The 26,281-nt window shown below is 42.4% G+C and overlaps 1 protein-coding gene across 6 annotated transcripts in view; it reads left to right on the top strand.

The window, feature by feature from the left end:
- LOC139276434 (uncharacterized) overlaps positions 1–26,281 on the top strand; it is a 133,093-nt gene that overhangs the window by 9,994 nt on the left and 96,818 nt on the right. For 5 of the 6 annotated variants that reach the window (XM_070894421.1, XM_070894422.1, XM_070894418.1 and 2 more), the window contains exons 4-11: positions 6,397–6,559; positions 13,509–13,596; positions 13,691–13,744; positions 14,280–14,406; positions 16,787–16,869; positions 19,350–19,444; positions 20,118–20,180; positions 22,077–22,131. In XM_070894421.1, the coding sequence (XP_070750522.1) occupies positions 6,397–6,559; positions 13,509–13,596; positions 13,691–13,744; positions 14,280–14,406; positions 16,787–16,869; positions 19,350–19,444; positions 20,118–20,180; positions 22,077–22,131 (728 nt within the window). Of the gene's footprint in view, positions 1–6,396; positions 6,560–13,508; positions 13,597–13,690; positions 13,745–14,279; positions 14,407–16,786; positions 16,870–19,349; positions 19,445–20,117; positions 20,181–22,076; positions 22,132–26,281 lie in introns of those variants that run through there. The other variant, XM_070894424.1, reaches the window with a different exon arrangement.

The following is a 26,281-nucleotide window of genomic DNA, read 5'->3' as shown; positions in this document are numbered from 1 at the left end:
AAATATTTACATGTCATGAATTACTATTATACTTAACATCGTTTAGCTCCAAGGTACTCAAATATTTAACATCCAGACAATGACCAGTTACTCATCTCAATGGCTGAAAGGCACCACATTGTCTATAACAGTCTCTTTCGATCCAAATTTCCAATATTCCTGTTTTTTAATCCAAACTTCAGACCGCGTGCTGAAGCAAAGAGTTCAGAAATGCGGGACCGTGCTCCCACATTCCCCCACTTCTTCTCGCCTCTCTGCAGGTCTTATCTGGGTAACATTTGCATGGTCATTTGAGCTCGTTAAACAGCATTGTCCAGTTGTAGTCCTTGTTTTCGAACACGACGTCCGTAGTAAATCAAAATGACCAGCACAATCAACTGAAACAGCACCAGCATAAGGACAGGGTGTATCATTGTGTTCATCACGCCTGTTGCCGTCGGGCTCCATCCGAACAATGACTCCCACCAGCTTACATGTCCAATCTGGTCCAAGGTTGTCCGAATGTTCTCGATTTCCGCAGTGTAATGGTTAATATCCACAACAATTGCTTGATTCAAACTCTATAGCTGTTGAAGTTTTGTATTCCATTTCAGCATTTCCTTCTTCCAAATAGCAGCACACTTTGGGTCAAAGTAGGGTTGCTATAGATTCAAATTCTCAGGATGCCATTTTAAAGTCTGTTGGTCTGTGATCACCTTGTATCAATAAAATTGTAAATTACCGCACCGCACAATTAGGAGAGATCAATTAGAGCAATAAGATCCAAGCACTAGACGCATAAATATTTGTAGCTTGTCGTTAGTAACAACAAAACTGTTACAAGGACGCACATTATGTACACAGCAGGAATGGGGTACTGAAGTTGCATGTTCAGCCATGAACTCATTGAATGGCGGTGCAGGCTAGAAGGGCCGAATGGCCTACTCCTGCACCTATTTTCTATGTTTCTATGTTTCTACATACTCGGCCAAACTCCATATCTACAATTATAGACTTGTTTAACCGCCGAACCTCAACATTGCATGAGCGAGGTTGTTCCATACAAGATGTTAAATTACTATTGCCCCAATGGGTATTATCGCACATGTACTTGTCTCAAATCAATTTCAGAGTAGGTCTCACTGGCTTCGTTATATAGAGCATACATTGGGATCTCGGTAGCTCTCATTGTGACATTGTCACTCAGATAACCAAAATTTATGATGAGAAATGCAACTTGCTGGGTACCATTATGTGGGTACAGGGCCACAAATAAACAACCATCAAACTAACAATCTCCCAAGTGAGCCTTAACCCATTCAGGCCCAAATGGTCCCAGGGCTGTTCGAGCCAGATCTAGTGGCCAATCCGATGAAATAAAGCTCGCACGATGTTCCTTAATTCATTCAGACTCAATTGCACATTTTGGCAAAGGCTAGCCCACGCTGCCTCATTTAAACCCTGCAGTGTTAAATTCCCCAATGCCATCAGGGCTGAGTGGGTATTCCGGTTAAAATTAATTGAAGCATTAGTTAGACCTTCCAGTCCTCTGTCATCAGGATCTTGTGTGCCTATCCCTTTGTTTCAGCCTAGGTCATTGCCAGCAGTTTATTCCTAAGGACCTCGACATCCATTGAATTTAATAATCCCGTCCCGATCCTTGTGGATCCCAAGATAGTGTCAAACAATTCCCTTTTTTGTCGGTGCCAAGAGGTGAACCACGTCTTCTGGAAAGACACCTCATTTTTAATATAATCAGAGCACTTTGGGTACGACTGAGCAATCATGGTAGAATTGGGGAAAAATTTAAAAGTAGTCATTCTTAACTGAGCATCTAGAATAACGCGCATTGGGTGATTAAGCTGTACCGACAGAGGACCAGCTGGCTGCCACACAGCCTGATCACTCACCTCTAAGATTATTATTCGCCCAATCCATCCGGTACATTGTGGGAATGTGCTCTATGTCATTTGGCCGATGCCCAACCAGGATCATGTGCTGTTTGTAATTGATACCGTGATAGTGTTGGACGTCATGCTTACATACACCTGCCCCTTTTCCCGAAAGACCCCGTGCCGCGCTAAACCGAGAATCGGTTTATACACAATTTACCATGGTGCAATGTCCAATCTGTCCCATTTGAGTTCCAGCTGGACCAAGTTTACACACTCAGACTAGTTCCATGTCACATTAAGGGGATGTCCCAGGAAGGCACTAAGTGTCAGGTTACTTGCCGAGCTATTGCATCCATCCGGAGGGGTAGTGCACTGGTAACACAAGTCCAGACATCGCCCTCAGCCCTAACCATCAATTCAGACACTGTATCATACTTCTTGATCCTGAAAGGGTACAGGCGTTACAGCAAAACGTGTAACTCAACATTATCCGCCTCCCAATTCATTTGCAACATTAATCCGCGCGCGCTCTGTCGTTTTTCCAAAAAGCTTGTGTTTCATCACATGTTCCCAAACAAATGCAGTTCCCATCTGGATCAGATACACAGAGGAACTCAATTTATCGATTATTCTGTAGGGCCCATCGCAATCTCCCTTGGGGAATTTTTGCCTCTTTCTATCTTTTATCACTATAACCTGATCATCGACCTGATAGGCACGAAGGTCAGCATTTTGATCAAATTCCTTTTTCATGCGAGCATGTGTCCCACCAAGCCATTAACCAAATGTAAGTGCCTCTGGAGCGAGGTGACCCACTCCTCTGTTACGAGGGTGGATGTCAAGCTCGGGTCCATGGGTACAAACAGGTTCTCCCACATTGGCATGGGTCGGCCAAACAAGGCCTTGTATGGTGATAACCCAATCATTCGATTCACCCGGGACCTCACTGGCATGAGTGCGAATGGCAAAAGATTAGCCCAATCTCCCGCAGCACGATCACATACTTTGGATAACTCCGCTTTAAGTGTGCGATTCATGCATTCCACCTGCCCACCAGCCTAGGGATGATATGGAATATGAAATTGCTGTGGGATTCCCAGGAATTCGTTTAACTCTTTGAACACTTCCCTGACAAAGGCTGGGCCATTGAGTCAATCAACTGTGGCAATCCGCACCACGCAAAGATTTCCTGCGCTAATACCCGAGCAGTTGTGGCACTAGTTTGGTTGGCCGTAGGAAATGCCTCCACCTACCTAGTGACTGCGTCCACCACAACCAACAGAAACCTTTTCCTTCGGACTTCAAGGAGTGGCTCGACAAAATCGCTCTGAATCTGTTCCCATGGGCCCCTGCGAGCTTGCCGCAATAGTGCCCCCTCTTGATTTGTAGCGTATGGGATTTTGCTGTGCACAAGTTAAACAAAGCTGTATGTGAGCAGCTATATCGCATTTTAATCCCGGCCACCAGGCGAATTTCATTAATTGTGAAACTGCCTCCTCTACTTTTCGGTGCCCCCCAACTAGTGAGCCATGTATCCATGACACGAGAAGTCTCCTAATAGGTTCAGGAACCAAGCACACCCACTGACCCTCCTCTACTATTATAACCATATCATGCATGACCTGTGTTTCTTACCCCATAGAATCCCTGGGCTCTCAAACAGAGGTATTATTTCTGGATCACCACGCTGCATATCCCCCAACCGATTATACCCTGCTGCTGCAGACATTCCCCTGGCACGATTAAAGTTGACGTTACTTTTCCAGGCTGTAGAAGTCTTTTTTGACCATATTGAACCCTCATTAGCCGCTGTTTTGGCTTTCTTATCAACCACCACATTCCCTGATATCAGAATGGAGCCCCGATTCTGTTTTTTTACGTGTGCTTTAACCATAACCATTCGGATTTTCCCACCTTTGCTTAACGGCTGTGTCATTTAAAACTTTCCATAACTGTTTATGCTTAATGTCTGACCCATCGATTGCCATAAAGCCGTTGTGAGCCCACCACTCTAAAGTGAGTAGAGCCCCCTTGAATACGTAATCTGAATCTACAACAACTGTAATATCTTGGTTCTTATCAAAGACCTCGACCACCAAGTGTATCAGGGCCATTAGTTTCGCAGCCTGCGCAGCCCCTTTTTAACTCTGAATCCAAACTCCTGCTGGACTTGGCCCTTTGTAATGTTTTCTTAATCCAAACTTCAGACCGCGTGCTGAAGCAAAGAGTTCAGAAATGCGGGACTGTGCTCCCACACCCTCTAGTTCTAGTCTCCCTCATCAGTGAAAACATCCTCTCTGCATCCACCTTATCAAGCCCCCCTCATAATCTTAAACGTTTTGATAAGATCACCTCTCATTCTTCTGAATTCCAATGAGTAGAAGCCCAACCTACTCAACCTTTCCTCATAAGTCAACCCCCTCATCTCCGGAATCAGCCTTGTCAACCTTCTTTGAACTGCCTCCAAAGCAAGTATATCCTTTCGTAAATAATGGAAACCAAAACTGCACGCAGTATTCCAGGTGTGGCCTCACAATACCCTGTACAATTGTAACAATACTTCCCTGCTTTTATACTCCATCCCCTTTGCAATAAAGGCCAAGATTCCATTGGCCTTCCTGATCACTTGCTGTACCTGCAAACTAACCTTTAGTGTTTCATGCACAAGTACCCCCAGGTCCCGCTGTACTGCAGCACTTTGCAATCTTTCTCCATTTAAATAATAACTTGCTCTTTGATTTTTTTTCTGCCGAAGTGCATGACCTCACACTTTCCAACATTATACTCCATCTGCCAAATTTTTGCCCACTCACTTCGCCTGTCGATGTCCTTGATTTTGTGTGTCCTCACACATTGCTTTTCCTCTCATCTTTGTATCGTCGGCAAACTTGGCTACGTTACACTCAGTCGTAAATATAGATTGTAAATAGTTGGAGTCCCAGCACTGATCCCTGCGGCACCCCACTGGTTACTGATTGCCAACCCGAGAATGAGCCATTTATCCCTACTCTGTTTTCTGTTCATTAGCCAATCCTCTATCCATGTTAATATATTACCCCCAACCCCGTTTACTTCTATCTTGTGCAGTAACCTTTTATGTGGCACCTTGTCCAATGCTTTCTGGAAGTCCAAATACACCACATCCACTGGTTCCCCTTGATCCACCCTGTTCGTTACATCCTCAAAGAATTCTAGCACATTTGTCAAACATGACTTCCCCTTCATAAATCCATGCTGACTCTGCCTGACTGAATTTTGCTTTTCCAAATGTCCTACTACTGCTTTAATACTGTACTCAACACTTCCCAACCACATTTCTTGGTGCTTATCTTATATTGATGGTTATAACTTTGATATTTTTTTTCCATTATCTGTTAACTATTGTAATTATAAATATTGCAAAATATTTTAGAAGGATATTTATACACCATAGTACAGACTTCCCTATAATGGGATTATAACTTTGATTAAGCTTGTATAGTATTTATGATGGAGATCAAAGCAATAAACAACGATTCTTGCTAACATAGCGTACTTTCTTAGTTTTAGGTGCAAACTTGACATTCCTTCATTGAGCGACTAGACAGGCAGTTCGGTGCCGATACCACTGCTGCTCTTGAACTTGCTACCGGGAGATGTGCCAGAACAGCCTGCAGTGACTAGGCTGCTGATTTAAAATGAGCTTTTTTCCCTCCCGTGTTTCTTCCCTCTCTGTTCCTCTCAGAGCAGAAGCAGCTGAGATCCGCTTGCCACTTTCCTGACAAACAAACTGAGATTGGGAACTTACTAACACTAAGTAGTGAGCTTATCATTCCAAAGCACAAACCAGTTGCTAGAACAACCAGTTGTGCCAAACTAATATTCTGAAGATGTCGGGAAGGACGAAATTCAGAAATACTTATTTGATATATGCTAAATGTATTGCTTTAATTTTAGTCGTTACTTTTTGAATGGGTCTATACATTTCTCATATAGTGCTTTATACTATTCAGCATGAGAAATGTAATGCTTGTTGTGGAGAGGAGGGCTGTGCCTTGAAAGCTACAGCAGGTAGCCTCAAAATACGGGGGAGCCAATTTAAAACCGAGTTGAGAAGGAATTTCTTCTCCCAGAGGGTTGTGAATCTGTGGAATTCTCTGCCCAAGGAAGCAGTTGAGGCTAGCTCATTGAATGTATTCAAGTCACAGATAGATAGATTTGTAACCAATAAGGGAATTAAGGGTTACGGGGAGCGGGCGGGTAAGTGGAGCTGAGTCCACGGCCAGATCAGCCATGATCTTGTTGAATGGCGGAGCAGGCTAGAGGGGCTAGATGGCCTACTCCTGTTCCTAATTCTTATGTTCTTATGTAACAGCTTGAAAATGCTATTATGATAGTAATGGGGGAAATACTGGCTGCTCAGATGCTAACTGCATTATTTTTGTTTTCGCTTAGCTCGGCTCTATTGAGCTGAAAGATTGATTAGATTAGGTATCCAACTAGCAATTTATTTTCTTAAGGTGGTGTATGTTCTTGTTTCCAGTGCTGATTCCGAAGAGATGGTGTTACCTGAGGATGTCTGTGCTGAAGAGGTATTGCCACGTTGTGAAAGTGCAGCTCCTGAGCCCAATTCTTTTTGGCCAGTCTCACCTGGATGAACGCTACAGGAACTGGGCTGCTGAAGCGGAGCTCGTCCAATATGAGCAGTAAGTTTTGCAGTAACAATGGAAGCTACAAACGATACAACAAATAAATCCATATAATAAATCCATAATAGCCTTACTTTAAGTTTAGAATTCCACTGTTTTGTATGTGAATTCAATACAGCGTTGTTATTTTTCAGTAAAAGGATGTTTTTATTTTGGATTCAACATGATCCAAATGATGTGTCAAACTACAGTTCAACAAAGCAGATTTTAAATTGAGAAGCATGCCCTTTTCAGTTTTTACAGATAAATTTCCAAAATTTTAAGATATTAGCTTTTTAAATGATTTTTAAACCCAAACTGTTGAGTCTTGCCGTCCCTTGTGATTTATTGCAAGATTGTGATTTTATTTTGTCAACTTTACAAATTTTGGTCCCGTGCATCTGTTTCAGCTACACAGAAATGGTGTTTGTGGTGGTCTGTTACCTTTTTCTCGGCTCCTTCCTATTATATCATCAAAAAATTATATAATTGAGATAAAATTGGGAAAAATGTACAATACAAACCTAGGTGACCTTGTGTCTGAGGTGGTTGGAATGGCCTGTTGGCTAAGGCTTGACAGGAGGATGTGAGCAGTACTTGGTCAACCCACATTGTGGGGTTTTGAATTGGGGTGCTGTCTTCTGTTGCTGTTATTGTGCTGACTGACACCTCTTAAGTGGACATTAAAATGCCACTGGGAAGTTTGTGTCAAGTCGATATCCAGAAGATTGCCTGCTATTTTCCAATTACAGACAGAAATTGTCCATGACCTGTTCACATCAGCATTTATTATTCAGATACATCAACCACATGTTTGCATTGAAGTAGTTATGCTTTTACCATATTATGGGAATGCTTCTTGTTCACTTGCAGTCATTGACTATTGCGATCCTAGCGAGTACTGCATTTAACACAAACATATACCAGCAAATCTCCTGCAGCTGAGCCACCTAGAAGGTAAACTTTTTATAAAGTGAAGTTCAGTTGACTGTCATTGCAGCGGTCGTGAATGTAGTGAATAGCCCATTTAGTGAATTGGTCACACCGTAGGTAAAGGTTACACAGGCAGATATGGAATGGGTGACCATCAGGAAGAGCAGTGGAAAGAAGGTAGTGCAGGGGTTCCCTGCGGTCATCTCCTTCCAAAACAGATATACCACCTTGGGTACTGTTGGGGGAGATAGCCAATTGGGAAGGCAGCATCAACCAAGTTCATGGCACCACGGGTGGCTCTGCTGCGCAGGAGGGCAGGAAAAAGAGTGGGAGAGCTATAGTGGTAGGGGATTCTATTGTAAGGGCAATAGATAGGCGTTTCTGCGGCCGCAATCGAGACTCCAGAATGGTATGTTGCCTCTCTGGTGCCAGGGTCAAGGGTGTCTCTGAGCGGCTGCAGGGCATTCTGCAGGGGGAGGGTGAACAGCCAGTTGTCATGGTGCATATAGGTACCAATGATATAGGTAAAAAGTGGGATGAGGTCCTATGAGACAAATTTAGGGAGCTAGGAGTTAAATTAAAATGTAGGGCCTTAAAGGTAGTAATCTCAGGATTGCTACGTGCCAGATGTTAGTCAGAGTGGAAATAGCAGGATAGTTAAGATGAATATGTGGCTTGAGGAATGGTGCAAGAGGGAGGGATTCAAATTCCTGGGACATTGGAACCGGTTCTGGGGGAGATGGGACCAGTACAAACCGGACGATCTGCACCTGGGCAGGACTGGATCCGATGTCCTGGGGGAGGGTTTGCTAGTGCTGTTGGCAATGATTTAAACTTATAGGGCAGGGGGATGGGAATCTATGCAGGGAGACAGATGGAAGTAAAATGGGGTCAGCAGCAAAAGGTATAAAGGAGAAAAGTCAAAGGCGAGCAGAAAAGTCAAAGGCAAAAATCAAAAAGGGCCACATTACAACATAATTCTAAAAGGACAAAGAGTGTTTAAAAAAAAAGCCTGAAGGCTGTGTCTCAATGCGAGGAGCATTCGTAATAAGGTGGATGAATTAACTGCGCAGATAGCTGTTAACGGATATGATGTCATTGGGATTACCGAGACAAGGCTCCAGGGTGACCAAGGCTGGGAACTCAACATCCAAGGGTATTCAATATTCAGGAAAGATAGACTGAAAGGAAAAGGAGGTGGGGTAGCGTTGCTGGTTAAAGAGGAGATTAACGCAATAGTGAGGTGGAATCTGTATGGGTAGAGCTGCGGAATACCAAAGGGCAGAAAACACTAGTGGGAATTGTGGACAGACCACCATCAGTCATAGTGAGGTTCGGGATGGCATCAAACAGGAAATTAGTGATGCGTGCAATAAAGGTACAGCAGTCATCATGGGTGACTTTAATCTACATATAGATTGAGCTAAATAAACTGATAGCAATGCGGTGAAGGAGAATTTCCTGGTGTGTATAAGGAATGGTTTTCTAGACCAATATGTCGAGGAACTAAAGAGCTGGCCATCCTCGTCTGGGTGTTGTGTAATGAGAGAAGATTAATTAGCAATCTTGTGAGGCCCCTTGGGGAAGAGTGACCACAATATGGTAGAATTCTTCATTAAGATGGAAAGTGACATAGTTAATTCAGAGACTAGGGTCCTGAACTTAAAGAAAGGTAACTTTGACGGTATGAGACGTGATTTGGCTAGGATAGACTGGCGAATGATACTTAAAGGGTTGACGGTGGATGGGCAATGGCAGACATTTAAAGAGCACATGGATGAACTTCAACAATTGTACATCCTTGTCTGGCTTAAAAATAAAACGGGGAAGGTGGCTCAACCATGGCTTACAAGGGAAATTAGGGATAGTGTTAAATCCAAGGAAGAGGAATATAAATTGGTCAAAAAAAGCAGCAAACCTGAGGACTGGGAGAAATGTAGAATTCAACAGAGGAGGCCAAAGGGTTTAATTAGGAGGGGGAAAATAGAATATGAGAGTAAGCTTGCAGGGAACATAAAAACTGACTGCAAAAGCTTCTACAGATACGTGAAGACAAAAGTAGGTCCCTTACAGTCAGAATCAGGTGAATTTATAATGGGGAACAAAGAAATGGCAGACCAATTGAACAAATACTTTGATTCTGTCTTCACTAAGGAAGATACAAATAACCTACCCGAAATACTAGGGGAATAAGGGTCTAGCGAGAAGGAGGAACTTAAAGGAAATCTTTATTAGTCAACAAATTGCATGAGGAAAATTGATGGGATTGAAGGCCGATAAATTCCCAGGGCCTGATAGTCTGCATCCCAGAGTACTTAAGGAAGTTGCCCTAGAAATAGTGGATGCATTGCTGGTCATTTTCCAACATTCTATAGACTTTGGATCAGTTCCCATGGACTGGAGGGTAGCTAATGTAACCCCACTTTTTAAAAAAGGAGGGAGAGAAAACACGGAATTATAGACCGGTCAGCCTGACATTGGTGGTGGGGATAATGTTGGAATCAATTATTAAAGATGTAATAGCAGTGCATTTGGAAAGCAGTGACAGGATGGATTTATGAAAGGGAAATCATGCTTGACGCATCTTCTAGAATTTTTTGAGGATGTAACTAGTAGTGGACAAGGGATTCCAGTGATGTGGTGTATTTAGACTTTCAAATGGCTTTTGACAAGGTCCCACACAAGAGATTAATGTGCAAAATTAAAGCACATGGTATTGTGGGTAATGTATTGACGTGGATAGAGAACTGGTTGGCAAACAGGAAGCAAAGAGTAGTAATAAACGGGTCCTTTTCAGAATGGCAGGCAGTAACTAATGGGGTACCGCAAGGTTCAGTGCTGGGACCCCAGCTATTTGTTAATATACATTAATGATTTAAACAAAGGAATTGAATGTAATATCTCTAAGTTTGCAGATGACACTAAACTGGGTGGCAGTGTGAGCTGTGAGGAGGATGCTAAGAGGCTGCAGGGTAACTTGGACAGGTTTGGTGCGTGGGAAAATACATGGCAGAGGCGGTATAATGTAGATAAATGTGAGTTATCCACTTTGGTGATAAAAACAGGAAGGCAGATTATTATCTAAATGGTGACAGATTAGGAAAAGGGGAGGTGCAATGAGACCTGGGTGTCATGGTACATCAATCATTGAAAGTTGGCATACAGGTACAGCAGGCGGTGAAGAAGGTCAATGGCATTTTGGCCATCATAGCAAGAGGATTTGAGTATAGGAGCAGGAAGGTCTTATTACAGTTGTACAGGGCCTTGGTGAGGACCTTGAATATTGTGCACAGTTTTGGTCTCCTAATCTGAGGAAGGACATTCTTGCTATTGAGGGAGTGCAGCGAAGGTTCACCAGACTGGTGCCCGGGATAACAGGACTGACATGAAGAAAGACTGGATCGACTAGGCTTATATTCAGTGGAGAGGGGATCTCATAGAAACATATAAAATTCTGATGGGATTGAACAGGTTAGATGCAGGAAGAATGTTCCCGATGTTTGGGGAAGTACAGAACCAGGAGTCACAGTCTAAGGATAAGGGGTAAGCCATTTAGGACCGAGATGAAGAGAAACTTCTTCACTCAGAGAGTCGTGAGCATGTGGAATTCTTTACCACAGAAATTTGTTGAGGCCAGTTCGTTAGATATATTTAAAAGGGAGTTAGATATGGCCCTTATGGCTAAAGGGATCAAGGGGTATGGAGAGAAAGCAACAATGGGGTACTGAAGTTGTATGATCAGCCATCAGCATATTGAATGGTGGTGCAGGCTTGAAGGGCCGAAAGGCCTATTCCTGCACCTATTTTCTGTGTTTCTGTATCTGATCATGCATCCCACCTTTACAGTGAGCTGCCTGATGTCGCTTGCCGACTCGCTGGAAATGAGACCGACGCGATCCCTGCCCTTTGTGTGCCCCCGAATTTGTGGGCCAATGTTTTTTTATGAGCAGCAATTGGAGATCAACTGTGTATATATTACAAGATTGTACAATATGTCTTATAAAACAAAGTGTTCTCTGAGTCATAGTGAATTACAGGGCACTACCCAGTAATTTTAACAAGACTGAATTTTGGAAATCAAATAAAAATAGAAATGCTGATGTTGCACATAATGTTGGCATGATTGCATCAATCAAAGCATTGTTTTCTTCTCCTGGTATAAATCTAGTAATGAGTTTTACAAGACATTTTTACCATGTCAGCTTGTCCCTTTAATTCTGGCACTTTTGCTGTACTTTGATCGAAATCTTTATATCTTTTGATGTAACTGCATGACTTTATGGACCAATCACATGCCACAGTGTTTATGATGGCAATGGGGACACACCTGTGCTCAGAAAAAGCTTATTTTCTTTTTGGGAGTATCGAATACTTATTATGAAAATATGTAGAGTAAAAAAACTCGTTGAATATTGTCCCGAGTCATAATGAATCACAGGGCAGCACCAAGCCTGCAGCTGAGACACTGTCAGATTTGACACTCCCTGTTTAAGTTGACAATGAAGGAACACTCGAGAAAGGTGCTGGAGAGCCTGTGGAACCATATACTTAATGGTGAGTCACTATCACCAGGAAAAAAAGTGGGGAGAAAAATGGCATTAAAAATATTTTCTATATTGGCAATGAATCTGCTGCATTTAGCCTTGCTTCGCTCATACTCCTTGCAGCCTACAATATTTCTACTGTAAAGAAACTACTAAGTGTAATACACTTCAAAAATAATCATGGATTGTGTGTTTCCTCTCTGTATAATTAGTATTCACAATTCCAACTATATAGTTTGAAAGATACTGGAACAAACCATTCGTTGATATTTTTCTTGTTGAAATGCCTATATTTTCAAATGGAAGATGAATGTGCTCTATTCCTTAGAATTGATATTACCTTTGTAGGATCCTGCGAAGGCACCGTTGATGGTATTTCTCCAGCGACTTGAGGTGTCTACTGTACATGGTCCATGCCTCTGAGCCATACAGGAGGGCAGGTATTATTACAGCCCTGTCGACCATGAGCTTGGTGATAGATTTGAGGGCCTGGTCTTCGAATACTCTTTTCCTCAGGCGGCCGAAGGCTGTGCTGCGCACTGGAGGCGGTGTTGAATCTCCTCATCAATGTCTGCTTTTGTTGATGAGAGGCTCCTGAGGTATGAGAAATGGCCCACGCTCGCAAGATCCTACAAATCCCTTGGGAGGAAAGACGCACCAACATTAGCGTCCTCAACTTGGCCAACATCCCCAGCATTGAAGCACTGACTACACTTGATCAGCTCCGCTGTGCAGGCCACATTGTCCGCATACCAGACACGAGACTCCCAAAGCAAGCGCTCTACTCCCAAAGCAAGCGCTCTACTCAGAACTCCTTCATAGCAAACGAGCCAAGGGTGGACAGAGGAAACGTAACAAGGACACGCTCAAAGCCTCCTTGATAAAGTGTGGCATCCCCACTGACACTTGGAAGTCCCTGGCCAAAGACTGCCCTGAGTGGAGGAAGTGCATCCGGGAGGGCACTGAGCGCCTCGAGTCTCATCGCCGAGTGCGTGCAGAAAACAAGGGCAGGCAGCGGAAGGAACATGCGGCAAACCTGTCCCACCCTCCCTTACCCTCAACGACTGTCCCATCTGTGGCACGGACTGTGGCTCTCGAATTGGACTGTTCAACTACCTAAGGACTCGTTCTAAGAGTGGAAGCAAGTCTTCCTCGATTCCGAGGGACTGCCTATGATAATGATATTACCTTTGATGAGCATGAATTGAGCCTCAGAAAAGATCTAGTCTCAGCACCAAACTGGTATCTGATTGGTTATGTTGACCTTGGGGATAATTTTGACTGCAGTAGTGTAAAACAGGTTGCCGATTCACTATTCAATTACTTGCTGGTTTCACCAATGTAGCCATTGGGAAGAAAACCTTTATGTAAGTTATTTATTGCAGTTAACAGATCTGATTCCCACCCAACGATCTGTCAATGTGTCTGCAGTATTGTTAATTTCTTTAACAAGTGCTGAGTTCACGAAGCATCTTTTTTTTTTCTTGCAGTTGCGGTGAATTGCAGGACCTTGATCTCAAAACACTGAAGATCATTAATCTTTTTGAATCTGCACACAGGGCTCTGCTTGTTTATGCTGTAAGTAAGCAACTAAATCATGACCAAATGGCCTACTTCTCTTCCTGTGCTCCTAAGTACCAGTTTTTCATCTATTTTTCAAATCATTTTGCAGTTGAAGCGACCACTGCTGATGCAGTTTATTCGTGTTGTTGGAAACCTTGTTAAGGTAAGAACCCAGTTATTTTCCAATTCTGCAAAACTAATTTTTGAAGAGCACTAAACAACTACACATTAGGTATAAATATTTGAAATAAGTTCATGAACTAAAACTGATTGGAACGTAGAAGTGTAAAGGATTGGACAAGGCTGTTACAATCCATCAAGCCGGTCCCAAAGTCCAGAAAATATCACGCAACATGCTATCATAACTGGATCTGAGTCCATTAGAAGATGATTTTTAAAAAAAATCAATGTGGCTATGTTCATGACTTTTTCCTCCATCTGCAATATACAACTTCCCTGGGTGTTCATCACAGAAGTTCAATTAAATAAAACGATGCATCACACCTGTGAACGGAAGAAAAAGGGGTGCTCTTGGTGGGTTTTGGTATATAATGGATGTTTTCATTCAAAAAAAGCTATAAAAAAAATGTAAGTTACTGTATATTGAAACAATGTATACTTTTTTTAAAACGGAAGGTTTTTTTTGGAGATGCAATGTGCATTTTAACTCAGAAATTAAAGATAGACTTTATTTTCAGTGTTCCACTTTGGAAGAGGCAATAAAAGTGGTAAAGCAGCAAATGATTTTTCGGGATGTCTGGAAGACGTTGACTTTTGGGAATAAAATGCAAACGGCGACAGTCCTCGCTCTCACTGGTCTTCATTGTGAGTACCGCCTGATTGCATTTTACTGTCTGTGAAGAATTGTAAACTCCATTTCCTACTTCCAGTTGAAAATATATGCATTGCTTGAAGTGAGCTCCTTTTTTCAATTTAGAAGGATTTTTCAACACTTAAAATTTTTGATAAATGATATGTATTTCAGGTTACTAATACAGGTTGAAGCTCCCTTATTCGGCACCCTCGGAACCTGGCCTGTGCCGAATAAGGGATTTTGCCGGATAAAGAGAAGTCAGCCTGAAGGGGCGGGGGGGTGGGGAGGTGTCCTGGGCGGGCCCCAGCAAGTGTCGGCAGGCCCCCAGTGAGTGTCGGTGGGCCCCACAAAAATAATGTGATAATGACCAGATAATATGTTTTATTGATGTTGATTGAGGGGGAAATAGTGGCCAGGACACCGGGGATAACTCCCCTGTTCTTCTTCAAAACAGTGCCGTGGGATCTTTTGCATTCACTTGAGAGAGCAGACAGGGCCTCGGTTTAATGTCTCATCCGAAAGACGGCACCTCCGACAGTGCAGCACTCCTTCAGTACAATACTGGACCTTCAGCTAAGGTTTTTGTGTTCAAGTCTCAAGTGCAATTTGCACCCACAACCTTCTGACTCAGAGACAAGGATGCTGTCAACTGAGCCATGGCTGACACTTGGTGCAAAGTACTGTGCTAAAGTTGTGCATTGTGAATAGCACATTTAATTCTATTGTGTCTTTGTCCATGACTTGCTGATTTGCTTTATATATTTTATATATCTCCTGACAATTCTGAGGTTTTGTATTTACATAAGAGATTGATGGTGGATATCCAGCCATGGCTTACAGTTGGTTGGTTATCAGGGTGGAGAGCACAATCAACAGGCTGGTAAATCAGAAGGGGATGGTGGACTGCAGCAGCTTGCAAGGGACCCACCAGTCAAAGACAATGATGGCGACCAGAGTTGGGCCGTCACTATATAGGCATCATACCTGAAGATTTTTTGTTTGTAAGTAAGTTGGAATTAATTTTCCTCCTCGTTTCTCTCAAAGCAGTGTGCTGGTTCTCCATATTGGGCAGGGGAAAACATAGCACAGACTGGCTTTTAAAAAACCTACTCTACACCGCCACCTTGTGGTTAGAGACTCACACCAGCTTTTAAACTGTTCCTGCACCACAGGCACTCATCAAGAGAAGATCCAATTAAACGGCTGTAGGTGTCATTAGAAAACCATAACAGATAGGTGTGGATACACTTAAAATGGAGAATCCCACAGAGGTGTTTACATATAAGTTTCCAGTGGAAGATGAGACAAATGTACTGAATTTAATAATGTGTTCCTGATAGTCATCTTCAGATGGAAAGCAACTCCGACATTGTGAGTCCTTGCTGTGAACAGATTAGCAACTGCAACTATACATCAACGGTGACTAAACTTTAAAACTAATGAATTGCCTGTAGAGCCTTTGGACGTCATGAAAACACGCAAGACGCTATATAAATCCAAGTTTATTCGTTCACCCAAGCTTTTTCATACAAAGAGCTTTCCCACAAACTAACTTACTTACGACCACATTTTTCTCTTTTTTTTTTAAAAGGAAATTTGACTCAGCTTTTAGTTAACCTGTTGAAATGTGAATTTGTTTTCCTTCTAATATTTGAGATTTATTCAATTTGCAGCCTTAACTAGTAAACCTGTGGAAATACTTATGGTGGTGTGCTGTTAACAATCCCTTTTACAAATATTGAGTGGTTGTTAAAAAATTCTGATTTAAATTTCATTCCATTTTTATTAATATGTTCCAGTGGTGTGCTGATGATTTCATAAGGGAACTGATTTGGAGGAGACACTTGAGTCCAGTAGTGCAAGAGAGCTGAATTGATCCTTAAAGTTGAAATTACAAGATGACTGCAACATCTGGGATAATTAACTGTGTAATTTAACTCCCTTGTGGGTGAGCTCAGAAACTCCTCGTATGCAAAATCACTAAGCTTAAATAAAAGATTTGAAGAGGCAGACTTCCAACAAAAAAAGTTAATGTTGTACTGAACCCAAAAAGCCACATTGAACGTTATAAGGATAAGGATAGCTAGAGATGTTTAAGTACTCTGTGGAACATGATAGCTACTAAAGCACCTGACAGCATGGAAATTTCATGCAACAGGTTAAGGATGACAATGTACGATGTAAGGTAGAATGTTGTTCTGGAATTTCACTCGATTTATCATGAGAAATTTTCAATCCCTTTTGTCAAGAGATTGGGTTGAGTCCATAAATAACAGTTTATATACTTCTCTTGATGTCAACAGCACTCACTGTTAAGCTAAGCTTTAGCAATTCGGGATTAAACTTGTTCCCTAGTTTAGCTGCTGCTTCATGGTTGTTTTGTTGTTGCAGATTTTAATCTTATAAAGCAGTATTCTATAGATCATAATGATCTGTTTGAGCAATTTGAAGATCAGTGCTTTCAGGAAGAGGAGGTAAGAGATTCAACTGGCCCTTTGTTGGAAGTAATAATTTAGCCCCACTTTGTAAAGTTTATATCAATCAAGATGCTATGAATTCAGAAATATGTTTCAGTTGTGAATTATTTTCTAATACTACAATTAGGAATGTGAAGAAACATAATTTTTGGAAGATGCATATTTTTCCAAACTAAAGTAGTTCCATGAAACACAAAAGACACAATCATCAGTATAGCCAGTTTTGAACCATGCTGAAATTAAATTTCCCCATGGCAATTTCTATCCCATCCATGCAGGCAGTAATGTTTGCAGACAGTAGAGTAGCAACATATCACTGAAACTAGCATCAATCATATTTCAGTCTCAAATAATTACAAATCTTTCATACTTAACCAAGAGCACGAGCAACTAATGCTGGAGTAGAAAAGCTGTATTTTAAAGATGTACTTTGAAGCATTCTTTGCTCATTAAAGCGAAGCATGTTGTTGCTGAAGAATGAAATAATTTTCCACTTTTGGCATCCATGCTTAATGTCTTGCACTCCTGAATTCTAGGAGTACAGGTTTGATGCAATAGAAGCTTCCTCAGCCCTCTATTGCACCATGAATTTTCCATTTCCCAATCCAGCATCCTCATGAATTTTGAGCCTGTAGCTTGCACGCACTGGGTTTTATACTCCCTAAACTGATATAAACACCTATAGGACTATTGCAGTCAATGCAAAGAGGAGTCTTTCATCTAATGTCTGGGCTGGATCTAGAATTTGGTTCTAGAAGTGAAAGATACAATCTACTAGTCCACTGTGGGCTCAAGTTTCAGCTCGAGTTGCTCCTATTCTTTTGGAGCAACTAGTTTAGAATGGAGTATCTTAGAAATTGCAATTCTCAGCATTTATTTTGCTCCAATTCTAGTGAGAATAGTTTCTTTTTCAAAAGGAGGCATTACCAGCCACTTACGCCTGTTTTGCAAGTTTAGGCAGCGAAAACTTACTCCAAACTACCTTAGAATGGAGTAAGTGTAGATTTTTGTACGCTCAGAAAAACCTTGCCTACACTTTACAATAATTAGACGTAGGGAACGAGAGATAGTGGGGCTGGGGGGGGGGGGGGGGGGGGGGAGGGGAGGAAGGAAAGGTTACAAGCATTAAACACTTCACTTTTACAAATAAAGAGCCATCATCAATAATAAATGATAAATAAATCAATACATCAACCAATAAATCTTAACAAATTAAAAACTAAAAAATAACAAAAAAATCAATCCATAAATAAAAAATTAAGTTTCTACTCACCTACTGCAGCACCGGGAGCTCTCCAACAGCGTGCTGGGACGGGGCTCCCTCAGGAGATGCCGGTCAGGCGGGCCCCGCCGCCGACTAGCACTTCGGGCAGGGCCTGCCGCCGACGCCCCCAGCAGACGACGGACCGCCACCCAGGACTTCGGGCGGGCCCTGCCGCCGACGAGGGCGCTACTTCGGGAGGGCCCCGCTCCCAGCGAGATGCCGGGTGGGTGGGCCCTGCCGCCGCCGAGGAGTTCGGGCGGGGCCTGCCGCCAGGAGATGCTGGGCGAGCCGCCGCGGAAGAGGTAAGTACTGTCAGGCCACTCGGCCCGGGATTGGGGTGATGTCCCTTCGGCCAGGGATAGGGTTGTCGCCTGGAGACAGGACACGCTGGGAGGGCCAGGAGCTACTGCGCATGCGCGCAGCTGCCGGCACTGTTTTTGCCGCAGGGCTAGAGCTCCGCCCCCAGCAGCTCCTGCTGTGCCGCGCCGAGCTGGAAATGGCCCCACAGATATCGGAGAATCTCGAGGTAAGTATTTGGCGTTTTTTCAGTTCTACAAATTCGGCGGGCCTCTCCAAAGTGCGCCTTTCTAGCAGGGGTCCGAAACTTGAGCCCTGTTTATCTCAGTCCATTAGAAAATTCACACTTCGTTAATTAAAACGTCACTCAATATATAATATACATATTTTCTAATATTTATTTTAAATATATTTTAGGATGGAACATGATCAACCTTTTATGATCTTTCTAAATTCCAGTTATTTGGTATAACTGAACATTTAATTTAGTTATGGTCGGTGCTTTGAGTGACACCTGAGTTTGGCAAAAATTGATTTATTTAATAGTTTGTATTATTTACATGAGGACTACACCATACTTCTATCTCGTACATGAAATGAAACTAAATGCTGTTGATCAGCTTCCTGGTTCATAAGCAAAACACTACAAAGTTACTAAATATGTTCTTGCTATTCTGGAGCATTTCACCCCACTTTAACCACCATCAATTGTTTTATCCTAGTACTTCTTGGTCTGTTTAATGCGACTAGTTCATCTTCACGCATTTCAACAGAGTTACGTAGAAAAATGCTGCCCAGCAAGGACAGATTTATAGAATTCCCTTTGTTTGATTTTCCATTAAGTCTTGAAAATAGACTCTAAAATTGAGGAGAGGGCTAGTGTTCCTAATGTCTTTAACTTTCTTTTTATGATCAGCAAGCAAAAAGATTTCATGAACATTGGGAATCAGACATGAAAAAACAACATTATGAAGCAGCAGTCAAGTCTTTGAATGAAGCAATAAGAGTCTGGTAAGTATTCCATGTTAAGGGTCCACAGATAAGGTATAGAAGCATTTTGCATACTTGTGAATGAAACTAATGAATAGAGTCCATTTAAGTATCCTGGCTTGCGTGCACCAGATAAATTTCATAGTACTCATCTGGAATTTCTCCAGTTGTTGGCTTCTGCACAACATTTCTTGCAAAATGTGCATTTGTAAGCGTGAAAAGGTCCACAGCTTGTGATTTCTTCAAATGGCGAGTTTGTGGTCTCAACGGGGTGCCTGAGGCTGTAGCGAGTTACCCCAGGTTGTTTTAACAGATTTTTTCACTGTCTGATCATAGTGCATTATCTCTTTTCTAATCTCTTTCTGTTCTCCCTCGGCTAATGAACGAAATGCGATACTACAGATGCTTGGGGCTCTTTCTCTCGCTTGTGGTTTCTCCCCCCTTTATTTTGTGACTCATGGGTGATTTGAACCTTTTGAAGCAACTTCACAAGACAAGTGGTGTCGTCCACGTTATCTATTTAAACATTAGATCAATATTAAAAATTCTGGATTCTGTTTGCTTGCAACCATCATTCCAATTAAATGTTCTATTTGTTTATGTTACCACAAAGTCCTGCATTATGTGAATTATGTGATTTTGTTGCATTCTGTGAAACTGATGGAGAACTGATTTGTGTAAATTCTTGTTGCAGTGCATTTAATCATTTGCTGTATGAGAAGAGATCTTACTGCTATTTGCAGTTGTGTCAGTACAAGTAAGTTTGTACCTGCTCTTTAGATAATGCATTACGTTTGAAAAGCTTAGTCTTACATATGTCACATGGGTTGATTCTTTTATTGATGTAATACTGGGAGGCGGCGAGGGGAGAGTATTTGAGGAGCTCTTCTCTGAAGTCAAGAAGATATTCATGTCTTGCAAGATGTTAAGAGGATCAAGCAATGCCAGTCTTTTAATGCCAGATCAAAGCCAGTCTTCTAAAACATCTTGCAACTCAGGAACTTCTGGTTAATCTTGTTTTGAAATGTTTCAGTATCTGGTTGGTTTTTTACACAGAACTGCTGAGAATCAGTTTGCACTGACTACACTGCCCAATAGATGTTACTAAATCCAACTTTTTGTTTCAAGTAAAATGCAATTTTCACTGTCTTTTCACTGATTTCAGCAAACTTTGAAATTAAAAGCCATTTTTATTCGGTCCAAAAACAGTCAGATATTGTAATATCAGTGTTGAATGCAGGGCGTACTCCTCAGAGGAATCACTGATGTCACTTGACTTCTTCCTCCAGCAAGTGGATATTTTCTGATTTTTAAGGTGGAATTGTTCAAGTACAATTCCTAATTTTGTTAAATGTAAAATGTAATGACCACACAACATACCATTGGACTAAATACTTCACTCTGAGTACTTATTCCGAATAGCTGCAGGTCTGCCTGAAGACTGAATAGTAGCTGTCTCATTTTACATTGTAAGGAAACATTTAGATTTTTAACATATAAAATGTGCCACATTATTGCCATTGCTCAATATAACCCCTACTTGCAATCAGCAAAGATTTTGACTCTTTAAAAGGTAGAATTATGTTAAATGCTGTGGCTCATTGGTAAAAGGCCGTGGGGGCGTAAGTGGTCGTCCGCCCATTTCTCGGTGGTATGTCATTTCATACCGCTAGGGCAGAGTGTGCGCGATTTTTGTCACTTTTTTCTCGGCAGTATGCCGAGCCGCTTTTTTCTTGGCGGTATGCCGAGCGGAGCGGAGTGCAGTGGATGGAGCGGAATGCAGCCGGCTGTGTGCGAGCGGTGAGTCATTTTCACTCGGGAATCTTTGGGTCCCGAGTTGTGCATGCTGCTGCGAAGCTCCGCTCCCCAAGAGGCACAGACGAGAATCCACAGAGACTACCGGCCTGAGAGCACTGTATAGGTATATGGTGGTGGTGGGGGGGGAGATACTTGTGAAGGGGGAATCACTGCTTGGGGAGGTGGAGAGACTGGGGGGGTGGGAGAGACGGGGGTGGTGAAAGATAAAAAAAAATAATTTACAGGTAAAGATGCAGACTGAAGATCGACTTGTTGGAACCACCTTTTCCAGAATGGTGTGCAGGGTCAGTTGTAAGCGCTCAATTTGGCAATTTTGGGCGGTATATCGGCGATGTGCATGGGCGGGACGTATGTTGCTGATGAATTTTCCACTGGGTGGTATGTAGATATTTTTTGATCGATTTGGCGATTTTGGGTGGTATGTCGGCAGTCCCCGCGGGCGGTATATTCACCAATTTCGGGCCCCTTGCATTCTTCCTGTGTATTTCTCTTCAGGTTTTAGGAAATAAATGTTTCCATTTACAGGCAAAAGTGACAGGATTGACCCCTTTCCTATCCTTCTCTTTTGGGATCCCTTGTCTAATTTCTCACTTGGAGAAATCATTAACATATTCTCCCTTTAAAATGCCCTTACTTAAATATTTATTTAGCTTTGAGAGGTGTGCTGCCTCAAGTAAGGATATAGAATTTTAAAATCAGTTTTAATAGCCATAACAAAAACCCAACCTGATTGGATGTATTAATTTTAATCTCTTTGTTATAATTACAGTATAATCTTTATTATAGTATTGTATTTGTGCACTGTATTCACATTGTACCACTTTATATTTAACAGGAAAGCATGGAGTGATGCCAAACGGTGCATTGTTCTGAGGCCTCATTCCATTGAGGTGGGTGTAACATAGCCATTCAATTGGTAATTGGATCTCATTGAGAGTTTCAGTTGATATCAACATAAACCCAAAACTTCAGTGGCATCTGAACCTCTTACAATTCATCATCATCATAGGCAGTCTGTCGGAATCGTGGAAGACTTGCTTCCAGTCTTAAAATGAGTACAATTACTGCTTGGAAGTCACTCGGATACATTCTTTCTGTTATGTGGAGTATGAGTTAGGGAAATCAATTTCTCACTCCTGTTCTTGGTGACACTGTTGTGGCAAATGTTAGGTTGTTTTGTGTAGTTGCTTGATGACATTCTTACTGAAGCTTACTAATTGTGACTTGCTCTACAAGCTTCTTAAGTGATAACTTTTATTTATATAGCGCCTTAAACATAGTAAAACATCCCAAGGCGCTTCATAATAGTGTTACTGTCAAACAGATAAATTTGACACTGAGCCACAGAAGAAATTAAGGCAGATGATCAAAAGCTTGTTTAAAGAGGTAGGTTTTAACGAGCATCTTAAAGGAGGAAAGAGAGGTAGTGAGGCGTAGAGGTTTAGGGAGGGAGTTCCAGAGCTTAGGGTCCAGGAAGTTGAAGGCACGTCTACCGACGGTTGAGCAGTTATAATGATGTCTGTAGTGAGTACCAGGAAATAAATTATTAGGTGACAAATTTTCAGTTTTCTGTACTCTCATGGTCTACAGGGCTGTAGTAATACTCGCCCTCTCTATGGCTCAGAGACTTGGACCATGTACACCTCAAGTTGCTGGAGAAATACCACCAATGGTGTCTCCGCAAGATCCTACAAATCCCCTGGGAGGACTGACGCACCAACATTAGAGTCCTTGACCAGGCCAACATCCCCAGCATTGAAGCACTGACTACACTTGATTAGCTCCACTGGGCAGGCCACATTGTTCGTATGCCAGACACGAGACTCCCAAAGTAAGCGTTGTACTCTGAACTCCTTCATGGTAAACGAGCCAAAGGTGGGCAGAGGAAACGTTAGAAGGACACACTCAAAGCCTCCCTGATAAAGTGCAACATCCCCACTGACATCTGGGAGTCCCTGGCCAAAGACCGCCCTAAGTGGAGGAAGTGCATCCGGGAGGGCGCTGAGCGCCTTGAGTTCATCGGCGAGAGCATGCAGAAATCAAGCGCAGGCAGTGGAATGAGCATGCAGCAAACCAATCCCATCCACCCCTTCCCTCAATGACTATCTGTCCCACCTGTGACAGAGACTGTGGTTCTCATATTGGACTGTACAACCACCTCAGAACTCATTTTAAGAGTGGAAGCAAGTCTTCCTCAATTCTGAGGGACTGCCTAAGATATTGGGACAAAAGTAAGATAAAATTGTTACAACCAGAAGTTACTTGCTTTAAACTATATGCATGTTTCCAATTGAATTGTGTTTTCTGTTAACTTATGTGCATAGAAGTACCATATGGCTGCACACTTACTGGTGTGTCTCAATCACTCTTGTAACCCTGTCCTTAGCTTTAAGTAGCCCAGGAACAAACATTTTCCTTCGAACTCTCGGATATGACTATAAAGTTCTGATAACGATTACACACATGTCTTGCATGATGTCATTGCTGTGGAACTTCATGATGTCAGATAGAGAAGGGGAAGTTATCATCATCATAGGTGGTCCCTCGTATCAAGGATGATTTGCTTCCATGCCAAAAAGAGATTGAATGCACAGGTGTTTCAATGAAGGACCAAATATTCCAGGTCCCGAACCATATGTTGAAACATAGAAACATAGAAATTAGGTGCAGGCCCTTTGAGCCTGCACCGCCATTCAATAAGATAATGGCTGATCATTCAACCTCAGTACCCCTTTCCTGCTTTCTCTCCATACCCCTTAATGTCTTTGGACGTAAGGGCCATATCTAACTCCCTTTTGAATATATCTAACGAACTGGCCTCAACAACTTCCTGCAGTAGAGAATTCCGCAGGTTAACCACTTTCTGAGTGAAGAAGTTTCTCCTCATCTCGGTCCTAAATGGCTTACCCTTTATTCTTAGACTGTGACCCCTGGTTCTGGAATTCCCCAGCAACGGGAACATTCTTTCTGCCTCTAACCTGTCCAGTCCCAGAATTTTATATGTTTCCATGAGATCCCCTCTCATTCTTCTAAATTCCAGTGGATACAAGCCCAGTTGATCCAGTATCTCCTCATATGTCAGTCCTGCCATCCCAGGAATCAATCTGGTGAACCTTCGCTGTACTCCCTCAATAGCAAGAATGTCCTTCCTCAGATTAGGAGACCAAAACTGAACACAATATTCCAGGTGTGGCCTCACCAAGGCTCTGTACAACTGCAGTAAGACCTTCCTGCTCCTATACTCAAATCCTCTAGCTATGAAGGCCAACATGCCATTGGCCGCCTTCACCGCCTGCTGTACCTGCATGCCAAACTTCAATGATTGATGTACCATGACACCCAGGTCTCGTTGCACCTCCCCTTTTCCTAATCTGTCACCATTCAGCTAATATTCTCTCTTCCTGTTTTTGCCCCCAAAGTGGATAACCTCACATTTATCCTGCCATGCATTTGCCCACTCGACCAACCTGTCCAAGTCACCCTGCAGCCTCTTAGCATCCTCCCCACAGCTCACACCGCCACCCAACTTAATCTGCAAACTTGGAGATACACCATTACATTCAATTCCTTCATCTAAATCATTGATGTATATTGTAAATAGCTGGGGTCCCAGCACTGAATCCTGCGGCACCCCACTGGTCACTGCCTGCCATTCTGAAAAGGACCCGTTTATTCCCACTCTCTGCTTCCTGTCTGCCAACCAGTTCTCTATCCACGTCAGTACATTACCCCCAGTACCACGTGCTTTAATTTTGCACGTTAATCTCTTGTGTGGGACCTTGTCAAAAGCCTTTTGAAAGTACAAATACACCACATCACTGGTTCTCCCTTGTCCACTCTACTAGTTACATCCTCAAAAAATTCTAGGAGATTTGTCAAGCATGATTTCCCTTTCATAAATCCATGCTGACTTGGACCGATCCTGTCACTGCTTTCCAAATGCGCTGCTATTTTATCTTTGAGAATTGATTCCAACATTTTTCCCACCACCGATATCAGGCTAACTGGCCAATAATTCCCTGTTTTCTCTCTCCCATCTTCTTTAAAAAGTGGTGTTACATTAGCTACCCTCCAGTCCATAGGAACTGATCCAGAGTCAATAGAATGTTGGAAAATGATCACCAATGCATCCACTATTTCTAGGGCCACTTCCTTGAGTACTCTGGGATGCAGCCTATCAGGCCCTGGGGATTTATCAACCTTCAATCCCATCAATTTCCCTAACACAATTTCCTGACTAATAAGGATTTCCTTCAGTTCCTCCTTTTCGCTAGACCCTCGAACCCCTAGTATTTCGGAAGGTTAGTTGCGTCTTCCTTAGTGTAGACCGATCCCAAGTATTTGTTCAATTGGTCTGCCATTTCTTTGTTCCCCATTATAAATTCACCTGATTCTGACTGCAAGGGACCTACATTGGTCTTCACTAATCTTTTTCTCTTCAGATATCTAGAAGCTTTTGCAGTCAGTTTTTATATTCCCTGCAAGCTTCCTCTCATACTTTATTTCCCCCCTCCTAATTAAACCCTTTGTCCTTCTCTGCTGAATTCTAAATTTCTCCCAGTCCTCAGGTTTGCTGCTTTTTCTGATCAATTTATATGCCTCTTCCTTGGATTTAACACTATCCATAATTTCTCTTGTTAGCCACGGTTGAGCTACTTTCCCATTTTATTTTTACTCCAGATAGGGATGTACAATTGTTGAAGTTCATCCATGTAATCTTTAAATATCTGCCATTGCCTATCCACCGTCAACCCTAATATCCGAGCCAATTCACGTCTCATACTTTCCTTAAGTTCAGGATCCTTGTCTCTGAATTAACTGTGTCACTCTCCATCTTAATAAAGAATTCTACCATATTATGGTCACTTCCCCAGGGGCCTCGCACAACAAGGTTGCTAATCAGTCCTCTCTCATTACACAACACCCAGACTAGGATGGCCAGCTCTCTAGTTGGTTCCTCGACATATTGGTCTAGAAAGCATTCGCTAATATACTCCAGGAAATCCTCCTCTGCCGCATTGCTACCAGCTTGGTTAGCCC

The sequence above is a fragment of the Pristiophorus japonicus genome, chromosome 11 (genome assembly GCF_044704955.1).
Source record: "Pristiophorus japonicus isolate sPriJap1 chromosome 11, sPriJap1.hap1, whole genome shotgun sequence".
In the NCBI taxonomy this organism is placed as follows: Eukaryota; Metazoa; Chordata; class Chondrichthyes; family Pristiophoridae; genus Pristiophorus; species Pristiophorus japonicus.
This window is presented reverse-complemented; position numbering and strand designations above follow the sequence as displayed.